The following is a 21,638-nucleotide window of genomic DNA, read 5'->3' as shown; positions in this document are numbered from 1 at the left end:
TTTCTAATTTAATTAACCGTCCCCCAACTGGTAGAGGGGTGTTTCTGTCAGCAAGCTAAATTTAAATACTTTAATAAAGTTTTTGATTGATTGATTGATTTTCCAACAGAAACGTTTCTACATTTGTATTGATTACATGTAGTGACTTAAACAAAAGTAAACAACTGCTGTGTTTTGCCCATGGTCAAGGTCAAAACTATGAGCAAACACTTTTAATAAGCTTTTGATAAGAACCTAACCCAATGTTGATATCTGGCACTCAAACCCAGCCTTTTGATTATCTGCCTTCCCAGATAAGGACAAAATTTGTTAATCACTAAGGCTGGTCAAAGATTTCCAAGCAGTCCTGTAATGTTTATTGGAACACAGCATAAATATTATGCATGGTGAAGTAAATTTTACCTGGTCCACTGATTATCTTTGGTTCCCTTGTGTTCAACATCTTGCCAATCTGCCGGGCCATTAGTGTCTTTCCAGTACCTAAGCAAACCAGTATGTTCCATTATTAGTCCACCAAGGTTTCATGTAATTACTGATTAGAGCCAGCTGGGGTTTCATTTTAAGGGCCGGACACTGGGCAAAAAGACTAGCAGGGAGGATGATTTTGCTTGCCTGGTTTTACCATTTAGAGGAAAGTTCTTCTTACACATACATGTATAAAGAAGTTAGTTTTGGCCCCCTTTGAAGAATCAGTTGCCCTCCTGTTGAAAAGCTTAATGAAACTCCTGTCAGAGCTCAAGGTTAACACGATATGGATCAACCCTGGTTAAAAGGTACAGTACATGTATTCAATTCACAGGTTACACTGTGTTTAAACATGCATACCTGGAGGTCCAAATAACAGAATTCCCTTGACATGCCTGAGTCCTAAAAAACAAAGGAAAGACAACGTTACAATTACAACATTGACAGTTTCCCTTGTGGTGAGAGATGGCATCTGTTTCACCTTAAGAGCTTCAAACTACAGTACATTCAATTGTCTCTTGGCCACTAGTGTGCACTGCATTGCATTCTACCAAGGATTGGCCAGTCCAATCCCATGACATGTAGGTAACAGACTGCACTCAGCTGGCTCTGCTGGCCAAGTATTATTTGCCATAATTTACCCTACTAGGAAACCTGTTCACAGGCTAACAGTCCCTCTAAGAAATCAGCAGTAATGTTTCTCTCCATTGAGTCAACGTAAGAGCTCACATAGAATACCTAAAATCTCTGGTCCAAATTTGGGATGTGCCTACCTACCACTTAACTGTAAGTTTTAATCATGCCATTTACATGTATGTCTACAATGCAAGTATACATGTATGTTGTAACTTTGAACTGCAAATTGGGGGCTACATTTTGGTTAATAAGTACAATGTATATGGGTGCATAACCATTTATACGTACAAGTTTTTACAGTCAATTCTACAATATACATGTAGAATGCAAAATTAATGGACTCTTCCTTATGATGTGCATCAACTGTCTTTAAACACTTGCCTAATTTGTCCACAACTTCTGGCGGAAATAACCGTGTGGCAAAAGCTCTTCTAATGATGTTTGAGAATTCCTGTTTCATAACGAAATGAGGAATATAATTGAAGATATCAAAGCAAAAAGAATACAAATTGGTAAGCATCTTGGTTAGGAGACAGCATCTAATTGTGAATTTAATACTAGAGACTGTCTTTTACGTTTTATCTGACACCATTTATAACATGCATCATAAGCACAATGCAGCTTAACTGAAATTTTCAATAACTTCTGTTTAACAGTGATATTCTAGTCTTCAGGTTTGGGATGTGTATAAATATTATCAAGCTCTTATCCACATTTGTTCCAAATATCCTGCTAAATTCACAACTATTGTTCTTGGCATTATTAAATTTAGTTAAATATAACAACTTAACGAAGTTAACCACCGCAAGCACACATCTACAATGTAGCTGGCTTTTCCAGTCAGCAGTTGATCTCACAAGTGCAGGCTCACGTGGATGGTTGCAACTATGTTACATGTAAGGCTGGATCTTTTGAGTTCTTGAGCAATTTTGTAGTGCTTATTCTGTTAGCAGTCCTGAGCCATTTTGTAGTGGTTGTTGTCAAGCCTTCCCCCACCCCACCCTCTGATTTTTTTTTTCCTTTCACTGATCTAATCAGTGTTGATGGGACTTATGGCTGGGTTGTGGAAATTTTCTTGTTAAGGAGGAGGTATTCTAAATGGAGGCTGGCCGGACACAGTGGAAGTCCCTGGATACCCCAGGCACCAACCTTCCATTTAAAGGAGCTCAGTCACGGTTTGCTCATATTGAAAAGTGTAGCCTCAATTTTTTAAATTCATCGCTTGTAATCCCTGTTAATCTTCTCCATCCTTAGCTATCCTCATTCCTTTATGGTTTGCCATTATCTCTTTGGTATTTCTCTATCTTATTTTAACTGTTATTTGCAGGTTTCCTACCATTTAAAGCTAAATTTTTATTTGGCCAAAATAGCTCAAAATACTGTGACTGAGCTCCTTTAAGTGAGGCAGCTTGTTAATAAGCAGATCCAAATTGTTTACAATTTACAGTACATGAAGATAACCCAGTAAATGATTACAAAATAATAATTTACATGTACTTGGCAATTATATGATATTTATTAATGAAAAATAATATGTTTTGTTAATGATGGATATTCATCAGCAGTGTGAAAACATACCTTGTCCAGACCTCCGATTCCCAGCTTGGTGAAGTCCCAGTCCCTGCTGATAATGGACTGTGTGGCAGCTTTTCTGAGAGGTAAAAATCAAAAGCCACACTGTCCTGAATTGTTTGATGCAAGTCCTAAAAATATTGTTTATCAACCTGCATCATTTCACGGTTTGGTGCATGTCTGTATTTTTTATTCGCCTGTGCATGCTTTTTGGCGCAGGCCCAGTTTTTCCTTGTTTATGAACTAGTCGTAAGCAAGTTACCTAATTTCACATTCAAATAGCCATAAAATCATCAACCGTAGAATAAATCATTTGGGTCAAAACTAAATTCAATGATTGACAGTGTCATTAAAACCCACTGAAATCTTCTGAGAATTTGGGTCATCCATCATTCTGCCACGACTAACTACAGGTATACAGTAGCACGTCAAATGTTACTGAACTACATCTGAGTGGGGTCTTTAAAACGACAACTATGATAAGAAGCGAACAAAAGTATTTTGATTAAGAGACATGCGCCGAACCGTGAAACCCTCCCTCTAAAGAATACTGCCTTTGCTTGTGTAAATTTACAAATACACTTACTATTTTTTTTAAATTTTATTCCTCCAATACCTAGCTAATACATAGATATATAAATATAACGTAAAGAAAGTAAATAGTAACCGATAGTGCTTTGTAAGGAAGAAAAAAAAATGCAAAAAACAGACATTACATCACTTAAATTGAATTACATTGTATAATATTGCAAGGAGAGGAGAGGGGCACATCCAGATAAACTAATTTCGTGCCCCTAAAAGTTATGTATAACTTGAGATTATTAATAAAAAGAAAAGGATAATGTTTTCATTAGTATTGAGCAAGGTACCAGCGTAAAAGTGCTTTTCTAAACATTTTTTTAGATGGTTTGTCTCTAATGGATTGCGGAATACTATTCAAGGCTGTTGCCTAGGGAAATTTTTAAGGAGCCCTTTGGGCTCCTAACTTTAAAAGTTAGGAGCCCAAGCCACTTTTTTAGGAGCCCAGAATAAATTTGCAGTGGTCAATCCGGGGGGTTGGCGAGGCTGGGGAAGACAGGGGGGGAGTGAATTTGGAAATTTAGGGGAGGGGTCCGGAGGCAGAGATTTTCCATGAGACACTAATATGGTTTATTTTATCAATCAAATTTTTGAAATAAAGTGTTCAGCAAAGTGGTCAGGTCATGACTGAAAAAGAATACTATTTGTGGTCAAACAAATTCAATAATCGGTGTATCCATGCAAGTGCTGCAGCTTTTTTTACAAAAATTTATATTGCCTCTTTCGTTTTTGAGTTTAGCAATTCTAAACAAATCATGAAATGCAAGCTGCAAATGAAAACAAATGAAGATGAAATAGGCATTTGGGGTGTTTGAATTTGGCCTCACTGAAATGTGCTTTCCTTCCCCGGGCTTCAGGGACATAAGTATAAACAAAAGGTGCCTGTTTTAGGCAGCATTACTGCATTATATTGGCTGCTTCTTTGGAGAAAATATATTCTCGTATATTGGGCGGAGCCACGACAATTCGTTTGATGATTTAAAATATAAAACCCTGGTATGCAAAAAGAATTGCAATGATGTTTTCTTTTTGCTGGCTTGTAGCTACTTGCATATTTCAACTTTTAAGTCATAAATATCCTTTCAGAAACTACAGAAATTCATTCAGTACAGCTACGGTAAGTGAAGTTTTCCAAAGTATCGGACAAAAAAAAAGAGCCCAAGAATTAATCCTTATTCAATTGTTAATACAATGTCTGTAGCAGCATCACTCCAATTCCAAAAATATTTGTTATCAAAGTAGTTATTTTGCAACTGGAATCAGTTGGGCATCAACAGAGACACAATCCATTGGCATACATGACATGCATGTATTCAATACTGAGCTTGCAATGCATTGTAGGGCGATTTTCAAATATGGCTGTTTTCGGTTGTTTGTGAGCGGAGAGAGACTTTGTTGCCGTGCTTTGGCCCATATTTCTCGTGTTAAAAGCAAAACAGGACCAGAGTAGCTGTTGTTTTCCGTTTAATTTATTGTGTGAATGATTTTTTGGCCGATTTCATTAGAAGATTGAAGTCATTGAACAGATTAGATGGGAATGAAAACTCCATGTTTAGGCGCCCACGCGGGCTCCTTGAACAAAACTTTAGTCGCCCGCACTCGTAACTTAGGCGCCTCAGGCGACCGGGCGCCCGTTAGGCAGCAGCCTTGCTATTCCATAAGAAACTTCCAATAATGATGGGGCAAAATCTCCTAAGATTAGTTCCAGACATCCTTTGAAATTTCTTCAGGCCATTTCAAGCACATTTTTTGTTGTTTTGTTTTGTTAACCTACGTTAAAAAGAAATCACTCTTGAGGGAGCGGGGGAGGGGAGGGGGGGGGGGGGGGGATTGAAGCTTACATCAAGAGTAAAGTCCTGAAGACAACTTTTTATATGCAATCACTGCAGCTGCTGTGTTTCCCTACTAGACAGAAGTTTTATGCCAACTAATTAAAGTCCATGTATAAACAGTCTGTGGCATTTACATTAATAATTTATACCAAAATAATTAAGTCAACACTAGTCTACTAAGCTTACCCTTTAGCAGTGCCTGTTAGGTTTAACACTGAACCCTAGCACAGAAAAACAAAGAAACAAGAAAACAAGACATTAAAATACATGTACATGTATATATGCCTTATGCATCAGGCATGAAAGAGGAAATAAATAACAATTCAAAACAAATTAGAAATAATTAATATTCAGTTCATGTTCCTTTAAATACCTCTGCCCTTTCAAACAGAACTTGGGTGTTCCTTGTAACCATACCAATAGAAACCTAAAACAATAACCATACTTCAGGATCAAATTCCTCAGGATAAATACTGACGTAGTAGATCACAAGTAGCAAAACCACATTCACAACTATTACAAGTATACAATTAGTACTTGTACTTGATATATCACACTCAAAGCATACATTTGTTCCTTGAGAAGCCTTGCTCTTTGCACCACCAAGAAGACTAACATCAATAACTACAAAAAAGAGAAAAGTTCAGTGTCTGAGTATAAGTGCCTGTGATGCAATGTACTGCCAGCCACCTTCTACTGTACCAGCCCCATCCAAACAAGCCCATCCCCCTCGTCTCCCTCAAACATAACATACAGTCTGATAAAAAATCTACCGCAAAATCCCACATTAATGTTCCCCGAGTTATAAGCCCTTCTATTTGCTAACAAAGATATTATTCTGGATATAAGTCCCCTTTAGGTATAAGCCCATCTAATGTGTAAGTGCCATAAATGTATCATAGAATGTAATAGCTCTAATGTTATGGTATGTTACATGTACCTTTAATTCATTTCTCAGAAACATTTTATCTCATCCTTATGAACCTTTTTTTCCACTTATATGCCCCCCACCCCTCCCCCACCCCCTCACAAGACCTGGGGCCTGTTTCTCAGAAGCCCCGGAAACTTATCGTGCCTGTAAAGCCATTTTTAGTTAATTGGTACTTACACGTAAAGACCGAGGGGTGTATACGGCTGAAACTTCTTGTATGAAGAGAACCTCTGCTCATATTAAGAATGTGTGCATAAATCAGCTCTGTAGTGATAAGGTTTGAGGTTCTGCTACAGCTTTTCAGGTGCGAAAACTTCTCGGAACTTTCGAGAAATAGGCCCAGGGTTTTAACATGGGATTTTATGGTGTGCGGCAATGAGTACCCACCCTCTCAGTACATGACTTATAAGCCAGTAAGCTTGTACCTGTACAGGTGCAGTGAGATGTACAGTGTATATATTTTTACAATACACATACACTGTACATGTAAATGTAACAGGCAATTCCCCCTGAGATGTGCCTGCAGGGAATCATGTTAGTTGTATTCATCATCTTGGACTGGATATTTGTTTTGATGAATACCACTAAGTAACCATAATTCTCTCTGGGCACATTTAATAGAGAGAATGGTCCATTATAACATTTGCGGTTTATTTTCAGTATGATCGGAGGCATTTGATGGACAGTTGATTGAAAACCGTGACTTTTGAGTTTTACAATGTACCTTTCAAGATTTGGACAACCTGACACCTGACAAGTGACATATTCTCAAGTAAACCAAAAATTCTTCAGATGTGGTTTTAACATTACATTCTAACCTTGAATATGTAAAGATCTTGAAATCAGAAATTTAGAGTCTTTCTATTAAAGGTCTCTTCTTTACCTTTAATAGTTGACAGAATGAAGTACATGTAGTAAAATTATTATTAGAAGAAATAACTATAATTAAGTTAGGCTCGATTTCTGCCACTCTATTGGGTCCAGTCCCCAAGCTTGGAAAATGGCTCTTTCTCCAAAAAGTGGCTGGTAATTGAGCCTGATAATATTTGAGCAAGTCAATAATAATAATTATCAACAATTTATTACAATGTGCAAAGAAAGTTGTGTCTACATGTAGTCTGGGGGGAGAGGATTTTGCAGTTAGGCTACTGCTAGGATTCTACCGATTCTTGCACAATCAATGGCAAGCGAAGTTTCCTTTACACCCTATGAACATTAATATATCGATCGACTTTATTAAAAAGTTTAATGAGATCTGCCAGTTTCATGTTGGCCAACACTCACCTTCCATACTCTTTACAGTGAGAATGAGATATTTCTTGTCTTGAAAACTAAACACAGCCTGTTTCATCAAATCAAACAAATTATACACAGTTTAAACAACTTACAATTGAAATCTGTTTGTCTGAGTGTCATAGAGACTTTATAGGGTTTACTGATTAACAAAATTAATAGATTCTATGGTGCTGTGCATCAGTTCAGTAATAGATCACAGACGACGTCAAAATGTGGTAAGAACAAAAAAGTGGCACACAAGGCGATGGCTCTGATCTTTGTGTATACCTTGTTGAAAAAATTCAAAGTGAAAGATTAAGCAGGTGTAATACTGACATGTACTTAAATTTATCACTGTAACGTCCATCACACCACAAAAGTGATGTTGTGGATGTTGATATTTTTTTACAGAACTCCTGTACCTGCTGTCCAACAGAGAACGCTTGGTCAAGAAAGAAATGTGTAAATTCTTCTGCCATCTTGTTTGTATCATAAGCATCTTGGTTGCCCCTAAATGGAGCATAAAGAGACACATATCACAACCATTTCAAATTATAGTCTGACACAAGCTGCTCAGTTTTGTTTCAACAAGTAAACTAATGCAACAGCGTACCACAAGAACAAAAATAACCTTTTATTTTGAAAGTTGTTTTTCCTTGTATATACATCATAACTAAGCTAGCGTGCACCCTAGTACTGAGGCTAACAGCTTGCCAACCTAGCCTACCATACACAACAAGTGTGTTGACGTTCCATCTGTTCAAAGAGTTTTTCTCTCTTTTTCTAAAATAATTTTGGAGAAGTCCCAGATGGACCCACTCGGCAGTCAGTTACATGTATGAGTCTTTCCAGACATTTTTCGCATCAGAGACGAGGGGCGTGTGAGTAGATGGATCACTGGCACATGTGCCATGGATGAAACAAGTAATTATGGGCAATTCCAGGTTACATTACATTCCCAGGGCAAATTTTTGGAAATAAAACTTCTTTTAACATACTTCTCTTTGGTAGTTTTTGTTTAAAATTCATACAAATATTCATCACATGGTACTTGACTATCAACAAAAACTTTGATTTCATTCTTAAAAGCTGTCAATATCTTTGTTTTAAACTCCGTTACGGACATTACAAAAAAATCAACCTCCAATTTTATGTGTAAATGTTGCAGTTGACAGTGCTATTCCTGTGAATCAACATGTGAGACATAAATTCTATTATTATTATTATAATAATTAGAACATGGCTGCTTCATAGTTTTATAAAATCTAGTTGTTTGACCCTTATTCTGTTGCTAGGTTATGAGCTGTGGGTAAAAAGTTGCTATTGCAGACATTACACTGTGAAACATACTTTTCAAAGACAGGGTTTAGTGAATATTTTTGTTTATTTGTGGACTCCTGGTTATTACAGATACATGTATATTAGATTGTAAGAACTGTTAATTTTATCTAAATCAGGTTCAGATCTAAGCTTATTTCTTTTTTGGCTTAGCCACTTTTTGTTACAGACATAAAGCTCAGCCTGTCCGTAATGTCTGTAACAGAATTGTTTTTCACTCCAATTAAGCAAGAACAACTAAAGTGGGAAATTGAATATTTTTCTTTGTTAATGGACTCCTGGTAATTAAGATTGTCAGAGCAGTTAAATTTATCTAAATCAGGTTCAGGTCTAATTCACCTACCGGTATTCCTCTCTTTTGGTTTTGCCACATTTCGTTATCGACATTACATAAAACTGCATGTAATGTCTGTAACAGAACTCTTTTTCACTCTAATTAAACAAGAACTTCAACTGTGGAAAAAAAACTAACCTGAAAATGTTGAGTTGTGACCAGTTTCTCATACAGTTGAACCTCTCATAAGTGACCACCCAAAATGTCAAGTCTATGTAGTCACTTATTGGAGGTGGTCGCTTAGACCATATTGGGTCAAAATTTTACCTCATTAGAATAAAAATTAATTATGGTAACTGCGGAGACCGAACCCTTGCACCAATGCCAATGCAATGTTTTATTACATGTGATGAAAAAGTCAATTTTGAGAAAAAAAATCTGGTTCTTCCCATTGAGAAACTTCCGTTTCTTGCACTAGTGAGAAATACCATAATGTTAAAACACCTTATTATCCACTTTTCGCTCCGTTATCTGTTACTCAAGTGGTCACAAACAAAGGAAAATTTAAAACTTTTAGCTCTAAAAGTGGTTGCGGTTGCTTACTAGAGGTGGCCACTTACAAGAGGTTCCAAATTTATATAGTGATTCGACTTGAAAACTTTTGGTACATGTATTTTGGAAAACTGGTCGCTGAGCAGAGGTGGTTGCTTATGAGAGGTGGTTGCAACCAGAGGTTCAACTGTATGTAACCTTCTTTCCCAAAGGAATTAATTATTACAAGGTCATGTACAGTACATGTCAATTTTTAGTTTAATAATCATTATTATACTGGTTTTTTTTTCCTTTGCGACAGCTCTCACTGCCCCCTGATCACATGACCGTTTTACTTTGTTTCATTTCATGCAGTTAGTATATCCATAATATAATGTCCGTAACATAATGTCTGTAGCGTAATGTCCCTAATGTAATGTCCATAACATGCTGCCTTTGTACCAGCGATTCATAATACAGACAATTTACAACACCATAGTTTGTCAGCCCCTTCAAACTGAAAAAGGATTCTAGCTTAAAAAGAGATCTGGCTTTTACTTGCAGAGAAAAAAAACCTCTTTTTGTTATGGACATTATATAATGCCCTTTACGGAAATGTTTTTCACGCCAATTCAACAAGAACACCAAATGTGGCAAAAAAAAAATATTGAAAGACTATTTTCTATTGAGCTGAGTGAGTTTTTTATCCTGATGAGATAAATGTGTCCCAGTATTATAAGTAATTTGAAATCTGATGGCTTGCTAGCTACTTTTTCAGGGTTTTCATTGGTTGAAAATCAACAGCCTCTCTTTTCCGTTTACCACAGAACAAACTTTCAGCAATTTATTTCCTGAACATTTTAGGGTATATCCTCTTTCCAAATACGCATGATTGGGCTAGGAAAAATATCTTTGAAATTTTGACATTTTAGATGTTCTAAAAGGGAATTGCCCTTATACATAACAGAAAGATAAAAGATCTATAGAATGATGTGTACCTTGCTTTCTGCAGGAAATCAGCTTCAACTGTAATAGTTGACAGATACGATCCTTCCTCAAATCTATATGGAACAACTGAAAACAAATTATCTTAATTAGACAAAGAGTAATTTTCATCATTGAAGTTTGACTGATTAATTAATGCACCAAATACTATATTGTCCCCAAGACACATCTTAAACTGTTAGTCTCCATTGCAGGCATTTTGGGGTTGTCAAGCAAAATGGCTGCAAAGGAAACTATGCATACCGTCTATATGTTTTGCTCCAAATAATATTAGAACTGTTCATGCATAATTGTACATGTGGGTGAAAAATGGAAGATCACTTCCCTGAGCTGTCAGGAGAAGAGAAACCTTGGTGATTGATGCATAAAAGAATATCATTATTGAACTTGGTTATTGCAAAATGATCTGTCAATGTCTTGCAGATCAATTATTTGCCTCAACCTTCATTTCCGGCATAAATAATTGATCTGCTCACCACTGACAAATCAAGATATACTGTAATTTTGCTCAACCTGTTATTTATTATAACTACAAACTCTAGATGAACTTAGAAACAAAACTACTTTCTATAGCCCCATAAATGTACAAGTAAAACATAAGTTATTCTTTACTTCTTACCATCTATCATACTGTTTAGTGCCACACTAGTCCACTTCCTCTGCAACAGAAAAATTATCTTTATTAAGTAAACAATGTACATCACAGCATTCATTAGAGGGTACATTCTACTTAAGAGGATACTAGATGCATCAAAGGTTACTTTGAAGCATTCATACACTGTACTCTTGGCTGGATTGAAGCACTGAGAGGACATCTTACATGTACTTAGAACACATACAAAAAGACAATGGCTTTAAGCCATAAATCATAGGTTCTATGGTACAATGCGTGGGGGCGTGGTGGTCTCATGGATAGCACACCTGCCTCTTGATCAAGTGGTCCAGGTTCAAGCCCCAGCTGGCACCACATGTTGTGTTCTTGGGTAAGAGGCTTTACTCTCACATGTGCGTCTCTCCACCCAGGTGTATAAATGGTTACTAATGAAGTTAGTGTTGGGAGTAACCCTGCGATGGACTAGCATCCTCTCCAGGGGGGATTAAAAATACTCCTAGTCACTTCATGCTACAGAAACCAAAGACAAGCTGCAGCCTGATGGGCCATTTGGCTCATACTGTATGCAGACTTTTCTTATAGTCCAAGGCATGGAAGTCCATTGCATCAGTGAGCATACATATAAGGTATGTCTGGGTACATGTATACTTTGACAGTGCAGGTTACATCAAAGACACCGGTTTCATTAAGGGCCAGGCACTGCAAAATGATCCTCTGAAGTCAATAAAAATCGCAAAATTTGTCAAAATGTACTAACAGAAAAGATCTCCCAATAATACATATTATAATCCAACAAGCATTTTCGCTTGCACTCAATTGGTCTAAATGCATCAAATGACTGAATATGCCCCAGCTAAAACTGGGGAATATCCGAACAATATTCCCAATTTTGAAAAGATCCCAAGTGTTGTGTTAAATATTTGAGGGATAATAAACACAATATTTGGCATGAAAATATGCTCCCAAAGATATTTTTCCTTTCAAAGAATATTAAATTATCATTCTGTTCCTCAAAGCTAACAGTTTTCCTTGAGCTTCACTCTCAGAAAAGTGTTTGCTTCTCTGGACAGATAATGTCCACAGACAAATATCCAAGCGGATTTTCACACTATTGTTTATAAATATCCCACATTTTCTTTACATACAGTCACAATCCTAAGGGCCTGGTCCTTTATAATGGGAGTTGATGGCAAATGGAAGTACATGTAAACATCGTACTTAATTACCTGGACGAGGCTGAATCCCACAGAACCTGGTGGAACATCTTCACATACTTTGATAGTAAAGACATAACCTTGTGGTGCACTGGTCCGAACCTCAACATGTCTGAAAAAAAGGGGTTAATGAGATTCAAAAATAGTTTTTATCTTCACCTTAAAAAGTAAAAAAGCTTTTTCCCATTCTTTTTGCAAAATATTTATCTCAGTCTTCTCAATTTGAAGAGGAATAAAAATTCCGCATTTTTCGTAAAAATTCACCTACCATGCATGATACCTTAAATTAAATTAATTTACAACCATCAGCTCATAGAAATCTCGAGCTCATAATCTAATTGTTAAGTGGAACGAAGTACAGTAACTATATTGTGGAATGATTTGACTATAGACCAGAAACCGCTCAATTCTTTTCGCTAACCGGAGTGATACGGCTAAATTGCTACCAGTTCTACACGTGTATATGATGTAATTCGAGTTAGGCGAAGAAATAGTCACAATTCCAAAGCAATACGTTACCCTACAATCTTGGTATAAAATTTCTCGTTGATTTCAAACATTTTTAATAGCTGACATAAGCATTACTTTCTCAAAGCTAAGACACGTCTTCACTCAGTGAATAAACAAAACGAAAGGTCACTTACTTGACTCGCTCCGGGTTGAAGTCATTTTCATTCACCACAAGACAATTTGTTAAAGACAATCTGTCTGACGGACACTTGATCACTTTCATTTGAACCATCTTGGCGTTGCTTGTTACGAAAGGAAGACTTTCACTACAAGGGGGCCATTTTATCCATTTATTTGGGTAGTGCTTGGTGTAAGACCACACTATTATGTCCCGGGATACACTCTACCCGTTAAGGCGGGAAGATTAGAGACCCTGGGAACGAGGTTATTCTGGGCGGAAATTCGGTGGCCGCTGACCGAAAATGATAAATCAAGAGGTTCTTTTGGCCTACCTCGGGTCACTATGATTTAGAGAGTGGAAAAATCCACTGACGCTGGATAAAGTAAACAGAAGCGCATTTTCAGATCCGTTTTTTTTTCTATTTTTTTTCTTTCTTTTTAAGAATACAATTCGATCAGACTCGATGTGGCCCGATCTGACCCTTATTGACAATTAATTCTTGTGATTTATACCTTTTTGCTTATTGCCGGTTTTCACATGACGTCACTAAAATTCAAACTACAAAAACTATTGATCTTCCTGAGATTTTACTTTAATGATTTATAAGAGCAGCTGAAAACTAATATTCATAGAAATTTTTGCTTTTTTGTGATAGACTACGCTTGAATTTCTAAGCTTTTGCGTGACGCGGCATTTACATGACGGCGAATAGAGCTGTCATGTTGGTTAAAAAAGTGACTTATTGCGGGGAATTTAGGCTATCTGAACAATTCTTGCATTAGAAAAAGTATTATTTTAATGTTTTTTAGTTCCTCGAGGGATAAATGCACGCTTTTGTAGCAAAACTCTGTGACAGATGTTTCTGTTGGTTTTGCGGCCGCCATGTTCGTGCCCATCCGGATGGGCACCAGCATGGCGTCTTCATACAAATCTCTATAAATCTAGGTAAAAAGTTTTTCCGCATATCTTGGATAAGAAAAATTGTTGTGATCTGAATCTTGGCGAGAGTCTTGGCATATTCACCCTCTTTCTTTCCTGAGATTCTGGACTTTATCTGTTGAACGGTTTTGATTTTTATTTTCATCTATTTTTTTATGGCGTGACAGTGAAAACCACCAATTCTCGGAAATCAAGTGCGCATTTATATGATAGTTTTAAATCGGGTCGTTGTGATCTCGTGATTTTTTTCTTAATGTTAGGATTGCATTTAGTTTTTTTTGGAATTCACTATTTACGACCCGTTATCAAAACAGATAGTCATACAGGTCAGAATTCCATTTCAGGAACGTTTATGCGGCTCTTCGTCAAAGCCAAGTAAAGCTTTTATTATACATTGAACTCATTACCTCTTTTCTGATTGGTCGAAAGCGTACAGTGAATTTTCGAAATCAGCGCCTGTGACGTCATCTAGCTGCAGATTATACAATAATCATGTCAAGGACACTCAAGGTTACGGGTAATCATGTCAAGTTCGCGCGCTTTGTGTTGCATGCCGTCAGTGAAAAAGCAAAAACATGACTCCAACTTCTTTTGTTCAGTGTGCAATAAAACAATTATTAGATGAGGTTTTTGTGATATCCAGAATAATCAAGGTCTCAGTAAGGGTTATCAGCCTCAGCCTTCGGCCTCGGCTGATAACTCCTACCTCGACCTTGATTATTCTGGATATCACAAAAACCTCATCCAATCATTGTTTATAATCTGTCGTTACCAGCTTTATTTCATAGATAGAAATGATAATGTTTATAAAAAGGCTCAAAGTTACTAAAATTTTAGTAGCTTTAAGCCTTTTTATAAACATCTAAAAAGCAGTTGTTGTGACAACCGAAATGATAATGATACCAGAGGAATAGAAAACCAGTCAGCGCGAATCAGTTCCGGGTGATTCGTTCACTTGCTCCCATTAACGAAAGTACGCTAGTAGCGGGGCGCTCATACCATACCACATGCTTTTAATAAAATGTAAAGTAAACAGAATACAAGAGTTACACTTCCGGTATAATCACGAATTAATTCGATCTGGCCTGATGTCCTGATCTAACCCATATTGATGTACATATGAATGCGTTCCTTTGGGGAGATCTGGATCAGGATCAGTGATCCAAGATCACTCGGATCATGGTTCGTCAAAGGAGCCGGCGAATCCGTGACCAGAGTGGATTCATCGGTTCCTTTGATGTACCATGATCTGAGTGATCTTGGTTCACTGATCCTGATCCAGATCACCCCAAAGGAACGCACCCATAGAGTGAGATATTGACCATACCATATATAACATTAACAATTAATTTTTGTTATTTACACCTGTTTGTTTATTCGCAGAAAATACGCATTAGTTGTTAGTTTTCAATCCGCTCATTGTGATCTTTAAATTTGTCTGCATGACTAAAAGCCGTCACTTCAACGGTTTAGCCTATCATTTGTTTTCAAAATTGATTAAATTGTGTTAACCGTGGGCTCGGACACTAACAAAATAAAACGCCAAAAACAGCCTGTCACAAATGATAGCGTCTCCACGTGGAGTGTCTTGCATCTGAACCGCGGCCAAAATCAACAGCACAAACCGCCGTCAATTCAACGTTTTATGTCTGTCTTTCATAAACAAAACTGACTGTAGCCCGCGAGTTTCCAGAACTGCCCCTACCAGGAATCTTACATTTGGAACATGACGAATCCTTACACAGGAGTGCAACGAAGCCACCACATTTACCTCGTGACCAGGCAAAAAGGATAAAAGCTCTTTCCTCCAGCACGTCAAAACAATCAGATCTCAAAATCGGGATCAAACACTGCCATGGATTGGTAGGACATCCTTCGACTCTGCCCTGGGCTCATGAAAATAACACTCGAAATTCTCAATTCATCTGTCAGTGTCGAGTTATGATTTCTTTTTTTCTACTTGCCTGAGACTCAGAATACAGCTCTAAGTTTTCTGCAATAAACTAAGTGAAACGTCCGCTACCTTGAAACGTGTTCTTGCGACTACTTCAGTTATGGTGGTATCTCAGCAAAATACCACCCAGATATTCTCCAGTTTAAGCTGGGGCTATTCAGTCACGTGACGAGTTTAGACCAATCACGCGTGAGTGAAAATATTCGATGGATTATAATTTGGATGCGAACGGTGACAGCGAATTTATTCATATGTTTGAATATGGAATCGAGCGCTGTCTTTATCTATTAACATGAAGAAGGATGGGTTGTATATATATCGTTAAACAAGTCGACAAAAGTTTTCTTCTTTCCTTCGAGAAATTCCACTTTTGTCTTCTTCTTTTTTCCTGGCTTCTATTTTTTTCGCTGTCCAAGGACTTTTCTCTTCTTTTTTTAGCGCGTTTCATGACCTCAACAAGGAGTGATAGATAGGATGGAAGAGCGAGAACCGAAACTACGAAATCGAGTGTAAACTAAAAGATGCCGAAAAAATTAATTAAGTTATTTGATTTATTTATTTAGTTAGTTAGTTAGTTAGTTAGTTAGTTAGTTAGTTAGTTAGTTAGTTATTATTGTATGATTAATGCTAATGCGGCCCTTGTAAATAAATAAAGCTCCCTGATGCAGCCGCTTGGCACAAAAAGTCGACGCCCTATGAGGATTATTACACTTAATTGTTTTATCCTTTTTTTTTAAAAAAAAATAATAATAACCCTTTTGTTTTAAATAACTCTCGCTTTTTAAGATTTTACTTTAGTTTTTGTGAAATGTTAGATTTATAGCAAACTTTTTTAGTTTAAAAAGAAAACAGTCAACAAAACAAGTCCTATCAAGGTATTGTGTAACCATAAGTTTCAAAAGCTTGTTAATTCTCTAAGTTCGAGTGAAAATTGTCTCCTTCTTTTCGAGTTACTTGATATTCCTACGTTATTAATCGTAAGTTGGTGAAGGACTTTTTCATTTAATTTCTTGAAGATAACTCCTCGAAGGCTCTCATGACACGACACAAGATTATGTATACACAGTTGCTATCACCTAATAGTTTTAAAGTTCTCACCTCCTTTCAATAGGTGCCCCGTCAAAAGGCAGGGCGACGAAAAATTAGTCTATAGACTCATTTGAGTTGTTTTCCTCCACGGAAATCTTTAGTAAAAGGCGAAAGATTTATGCGTGTTGAAGGAAAACCAGAGCTACGTAATAAGAAACAGAAAGGGCACTTTGTCTAACGTCGCTGTACAAAACATGTGGTACAGCCTTTTCTATGACTTAATGGACACCTACTTCTCAGCATGTGCATTGGAAAGGCGGACATTGTTGAAAGTTACATTGCAACATTCTTATGAATTTCTATGTTTAGTTTGAAAAATGCTTTGTGTCTTTTTTTTTTTTTTTTTTTTTGCTCACTAAAAAATAAACTCACGAAGTCAGAGTAGCGAATTTGGTGATCCCAATTTCAATCTTGTCCAGCTTTGAACGAATTGACTTTCAGTAGTAAAAAAAATTTGAAAAACAAAAGTTTGTACATAGTGATGGCACTGCAGGAAAACCTTTTTCTTCACGACACTTTTTCGTTATTTAGTCTGGAAATGCCTTTTTTACTTTTGCTCACCAAAATGAACTCATGAAAGCTGAGTATGGTTATGATAACATTGTTTCCTGTCGTTCCGTTTTATTTCTTCAAGCAGTGGAGCTTAAGCTAATAGAATCCAAAGCCAATTTTGGCTGCTTGTTCTTTTATACCGAGAAAGTTAAACAAATATTTTTTTTAAACTCTGAAGCGAAGCCTTCGATGTTCTGGAGTTTACTGTGTTTTCGCCGTTCCTAGACCTTCTACCTCAACAGCCTTGTGATCGAGGACGACTTGCATGATGAAGTAGTTACGTACTGAACTGACGGAATTCCCATTTGACTCCAAGCAAATTCTCCACTGTAAGTTAAGAGCCCCGCCAAAAGGCAGGGCGACGAAAAATTAGTGTTTAAACTCACTCAGTTGTTCTCCTCCACGGAAATCTCTAGTAAAAGGCGAAAGATTTATGCGTGTTGAAGGAAAACCAAAGTTGAATCAATCGTAAAGACGAAGGTGGCTTGTTGAACGTGGCGAAACAAAACATGTGGGAGAGTCTATCGTGTCACTCTTAATAATACGCACGTGCATATAGAGGAAATGTAAGTTGCTTTAAGTTCCATTGTTATCATCATATTGATTTCCAGTTTAGTTTGATACATGTTTTTTATCTTGTTGGATAAAAAAAAAATCAAATCACCTAGAAGATTAATCAACTAGAAGATTAATCTGTATACATAGTCTTTCGCAATAAGTTGTAGCTTTTATATTAAATTGTTAATGCCTGATGTATTTACCGTGTTTTTAAATAAAGATGATGATGATGATGACAATAAAAAATAATTTTGATTATTCTTGATTTCAACCTTGCTCATGCCCCCCCAGTTTTGTCAGTTTTGATAGTCCGTAATTAGAATGTTATGAAGAATAAAACTGTCAGTAGTAGAAAAAAATTGCTTTGCTACATTCCTTCGGCGGCGTTTTCATTCAAGGGAGACGAGAAAATTTGTACCGGCCCCCGAATAAGCTCGACTTGTTTGATCGGAGCTGCAGAAACTTCAACTTCTATTAAGTCCGACAACGCGAGCGATTAAGCCGCCTCGTTTCTAATGCAGATGGGTAACATGGCTTCAAATCATCGCTAAACGATTTCATATAATCGAAAATTTTTGATGGTGACTCCCAGTGCGGCCAAACGCGCAAGGTATTGTAGGTCTTAACGGGGTTTTGGTTGTTACGGCTAATGGTTAATATTTTGGCTTTTCATGGCGAATGGTTAGTTTTTTCCCTTAAAAAAGTCTTTGAAATTAACTTCCATTGTTTTCCAAAGGTTAAAAATTAACACGACACAAGACAAGGCACTACGTACATAGGAGTCCTCCCCCCTACAAACACAACGCAGTGGCCTCGACCTGCTGGTACTAAAATCCGATACATTTTGGTTACTAAATCCGATATATTATATATGGGATTTATATATAAGTAAATAACATCAAGCAAACATTAACAGTAAGGAAAACAAATACCCTGGGCATCTTAGTAAGGATGGCCTTATAAACGGAGGGGCTTATATCCGGGGGGGGGGGGACATTATAAGCGGAATAAAAAGCTGTTGCGAAATGATCTACAGCAGTGTTGATCGAAATACCTTTTTCATATCCATGTTTTTAAAAAGATAAAATCAATCAATCAATCAATCAATCAATAAGCCGTTTAAAACATCATAATGAATCGAATTCATTTAATTTGAAACTAGAGGGAGCTCATATCCGGGGGGAAGCTGAGCATGTGCTCGTCCAGACACCATTTTACCAAAATAGAAATTGCCTTTGACACAAAAAGAGTTTCATGCTATAACCGATTTGTTATGTCGATCAGTCTATTTTTTTCGAGTAGACAGACTTAAGAGGTTGGATCAAAACATAACTGTGCAACTATGAGCAGTAATTTGAATCTCTGACTATGCTGACATAATGGACTTTAAAAAAAAAGAGAAAGCTTTGTTGTGCGATAAATGAACAATTTTCCTTGTTAGGTGTAGCACTGATCGGCCGAAAGAAAGCAGTCAGAATTTAGTGAAAAGTTTAATTAACCCATGCGAAACAACATGTGTAGAATATGATGACTTGAAACTAAATTGGTTGGTTTTTAGTTCCACTGTTTCTTTTTTCTCCAACTTTAGGCATCAGATAACTGACGGACGCTTCCTCAAAAAACTTTTCACATTGAATGTCCCCGGTTAGTATCTCATGATGTTGTTAGAATATACAATTTACTGGGGTTTTTTTAATAATCCCCGAACCCAAAATCTTTGGTTTCCCACACGTTGCCAAATGGGTCATTCTATAACACCCTGTAATCTCTAATTGACATCGTTAATGAACAACAACCTCCATAGCCCAAATCTATGATTTCTCAAGCTCGACAGATGCTGATCAGATAGTTGCCACTTTACTTTTCACTTTTGTCGATAATCCCCGGGGGTAATGGGACGGATTCTATTTGCTCAGCAAATCGACAAATAAGAGGAAATTTTAATATTGTTTCCCTGCAGTTTGCGTTAGCTTTTCACCAACTAATTCATTTTGCCATTTAATTCCCTCAGTACTGTCGTTGATCCTGTCATATTCTGCCGGCGGCTGAATGATTTTCGCAAGGCTCTTGTTGCTTGCCTGCGAAGACTTCGCAGATCCTTTCAGTGTGGCTAGCAAGCCGGCAGACACGTGACTGTCAGGTGACGTCATACGTCAAAGACGCTACAAAACCTTAAATGATCAACTTTTGTTGTTTGTTTTGTTTTGGATGTCATTATATATGAGAGTGTTTCCAGATTTTTTAAAGCTTTTTCTCTTAGTTTGTTTGACATTGCTGAAACTGGTTTAAATTGGTTGTTCCGGGGGAAAAGATGGCGAGTATTTGAAATTTTTAAAGTGGAAAATTTGCCCAAGCGAAAAGACCCGTGGAACCATGTTACCAAAGTACGTCTATAGATGTGTTTACAATTTTGTTTTTCTCTTCTTTGTAATTGCAGTTTTTGCATTATCATCATTTTAATTTTATCTTAAACTGTAAAGCCCCTTTGGGGCGAATAGGACATCTAAAGGAAAGAAATTAAAGGAGCTCAGTCACGCTATTTTTAGTTATTTTGACCCTGTACAAAATTACCCTTAACTGATTGAAGGAGACCTGAAAAAAAAAGTTTCTTAAGGTAGAACAAACCATAAAGGAACAAGGATGTTTAAGGATCGAGAATATCAATTAGCACGGATTACTAACGACGAACTTGAAAAATTTAGGCTAAACGTTTCAAGACGCCCAAACCGTAAAGTAGCTCCTTTAAAAATAACTTGTTACAGCTAGTAGTGGTTTTGGAGGCCGTGGCATTCTTTTGCTATCCAACATGGCTAACTTTGAGCCATGTGACCGTTTGCTGCAAATTTCCCATCACACTACGATACCTAAGCCAATTTTCTCAAGTCAGCGAATCGCAAAGCGAGTTGACCAACCCTCATATTCAACCACAGTATATATTGCTTGGAAATCTTCAAAAAGGAAGATCGACTTGTTTAAACAGAATGTGTAAATGCTGTGAATCTCGTCATATATGTCATTTTGATTTCTGGACAGTCAAACGATTATTTTCTTGGCAAGCTCGATTTACATTGTTTTGGGAGCTCGAGACGAGTTGTTTTACAAATAAGCGTTGTAAATGCATCCGGGCATGAATGATATTACTCCGAGAATTCTCGTATTTACCAAGTGAAAAATGTCAAGTCTTCCTTGGACCAGTGGGTTCATACCACCCTTGCCGGGCTAATGTCGGTTTCCGCAGCATTAAATGCATAAGAGTATTTCTACTCCCTCCCCCATGGGATGCTAGTCTATCGTCCACAATATCCCCAGTGTTGAATTTATTCGCCTGTACCCATTTACACACCTGGGTGGAGAAGAACAAAATACAATGATCCCGGATGGGACACGAACCCAGACCGCTTGATCCGGAGTTCCGCGCGTTAAATACTAAGGCACGGCGCCTGCAGTCTTTAACTGAAATTTGACAGTTGGATCTTACTAGCTGTGTAAATATTTGTATAAATCACATGATATCGTTCCTTATAGTACATTGTCAATGTCAATAAATAAAGGGTAACAGTAATGATTAAAGTAAACTGAGGAGAAGATAAGACTATAGCTGTGTTGAGCAGACGGAGAAAGGTTGCTCAGTAGAGTTAAGTGAATGAACG

The 21,638-nt window shown here is 37.2% G+C and overlaps 1 protein-coding gene and 2 non-coding genes across 3 annotated transcripts in view; all 3 read right to left on the bottom strand.

Annotated features, from left to right (window-relative positions):
- The window catches only part of LOC110054793 (vesicle-fusing ATPase-like), a 26,302-nt gene extending 13,209 nt beyond the window's left edge, over positions 1 to 13,093 (bottom strand). Inside the window, exons 1-13 of the mRNA XM_089281114.1 lie at positions 12,910 to 13,093; positions 12,278 to 12,377; positions 11,058 to 11,097; positions 10,432 to 10,507; positions 7,713 to 7,800; positions 7,300 to 7,357; positions 5,653 to 5,708; positions 5,458 to 5,511; positions 5,271 to 5,305; positions 2,680 to 2,752; positions 1,483 to 1,552; positions 826 to 867; positions 403 to 480 (exon numbers count right to left, since the gene is read on the bottom strand). Of these exons, the coding sequence (XP_089137240.1) occupies positions 403 to 480; positions 826 to 867; positions 1,483 to 1,552; positions 2,680 to 2,752; positions 5,271 to 5,305; positions 5,458 to 5,511; positions 5,653 to 5,708; positions 7,300 to 7,357; positions 7,713 to 7,800; positions 10,432 to 10,507; positions 11,058 to 11,097; positions 12,278 to 12,377; positions 12,910 to 13,007 (868 nt within the window). The 5' untranslated portion in view covers positions 13,008 to 13,093. The remainder of the gene's footprint in view (positions 1 to 402; positions 481 to 825; positions 868 to 1,482; positions 1,553 to 2,679; positions 2,753 to 5,270; positions 5,306 to 5,457; positions 5,512 to 5,652; positions 5,709 to 7,299; positions 7,358 to 7,712; positions 7,801 to 10,431; positions 10,508 to 11,057; positions 11,098 to 12,277; positions 12,378 to 12,909) is intronic.
- Positions 13,094 to 16,901: 3,808 nt separating this feature from the next.
- Positions 16,902 to 17,023, bottom strand: LOC149096094 (U5 spliceosomal RNA). Its single transcript, XR_016204748.1, has one exon. It is a non-coding gene; the product is annotated as a U5 spliceosomal RNA (small nuclear RNA).
- A 746-nt stretch (positions 17,024 to 17,769) lies between these two features.
- Positions 17,770 to 17,890, bottom strand: LOC149096093 (U5 spliceosomal RNA). The gene has a single exon (XR_016204749.1). It is a non-coding gene; the product is annotated as a U5 spliceosomal RNA (small nuclear RNA).
- Positions 17,891 to 21,638: the final 3,748 nt, after the last annotated feature.

The sequence above is a fragment of the Orbicella faveolata genome, unplaced genomic scaffold (assembly GCF_042242905.1).
Source record: "Orbicella faveolata isolate gen_17 unplaced genomic scaffold, um_ofav_v1 contig_48, whole genome shotgun sequence".
NCBI classification, from domain to species: Eukaryota; Metazoa; Cnidaria; class Anthozoa; order Scleractinia; family Merulinidae; genus Orbicella; species Orbicella faveolata.
The sequence above is the reverse complement of the archived record's forward strand: the minus strand, read 5'-3'. Positions and strand labels throughout refer to the sequence as shown.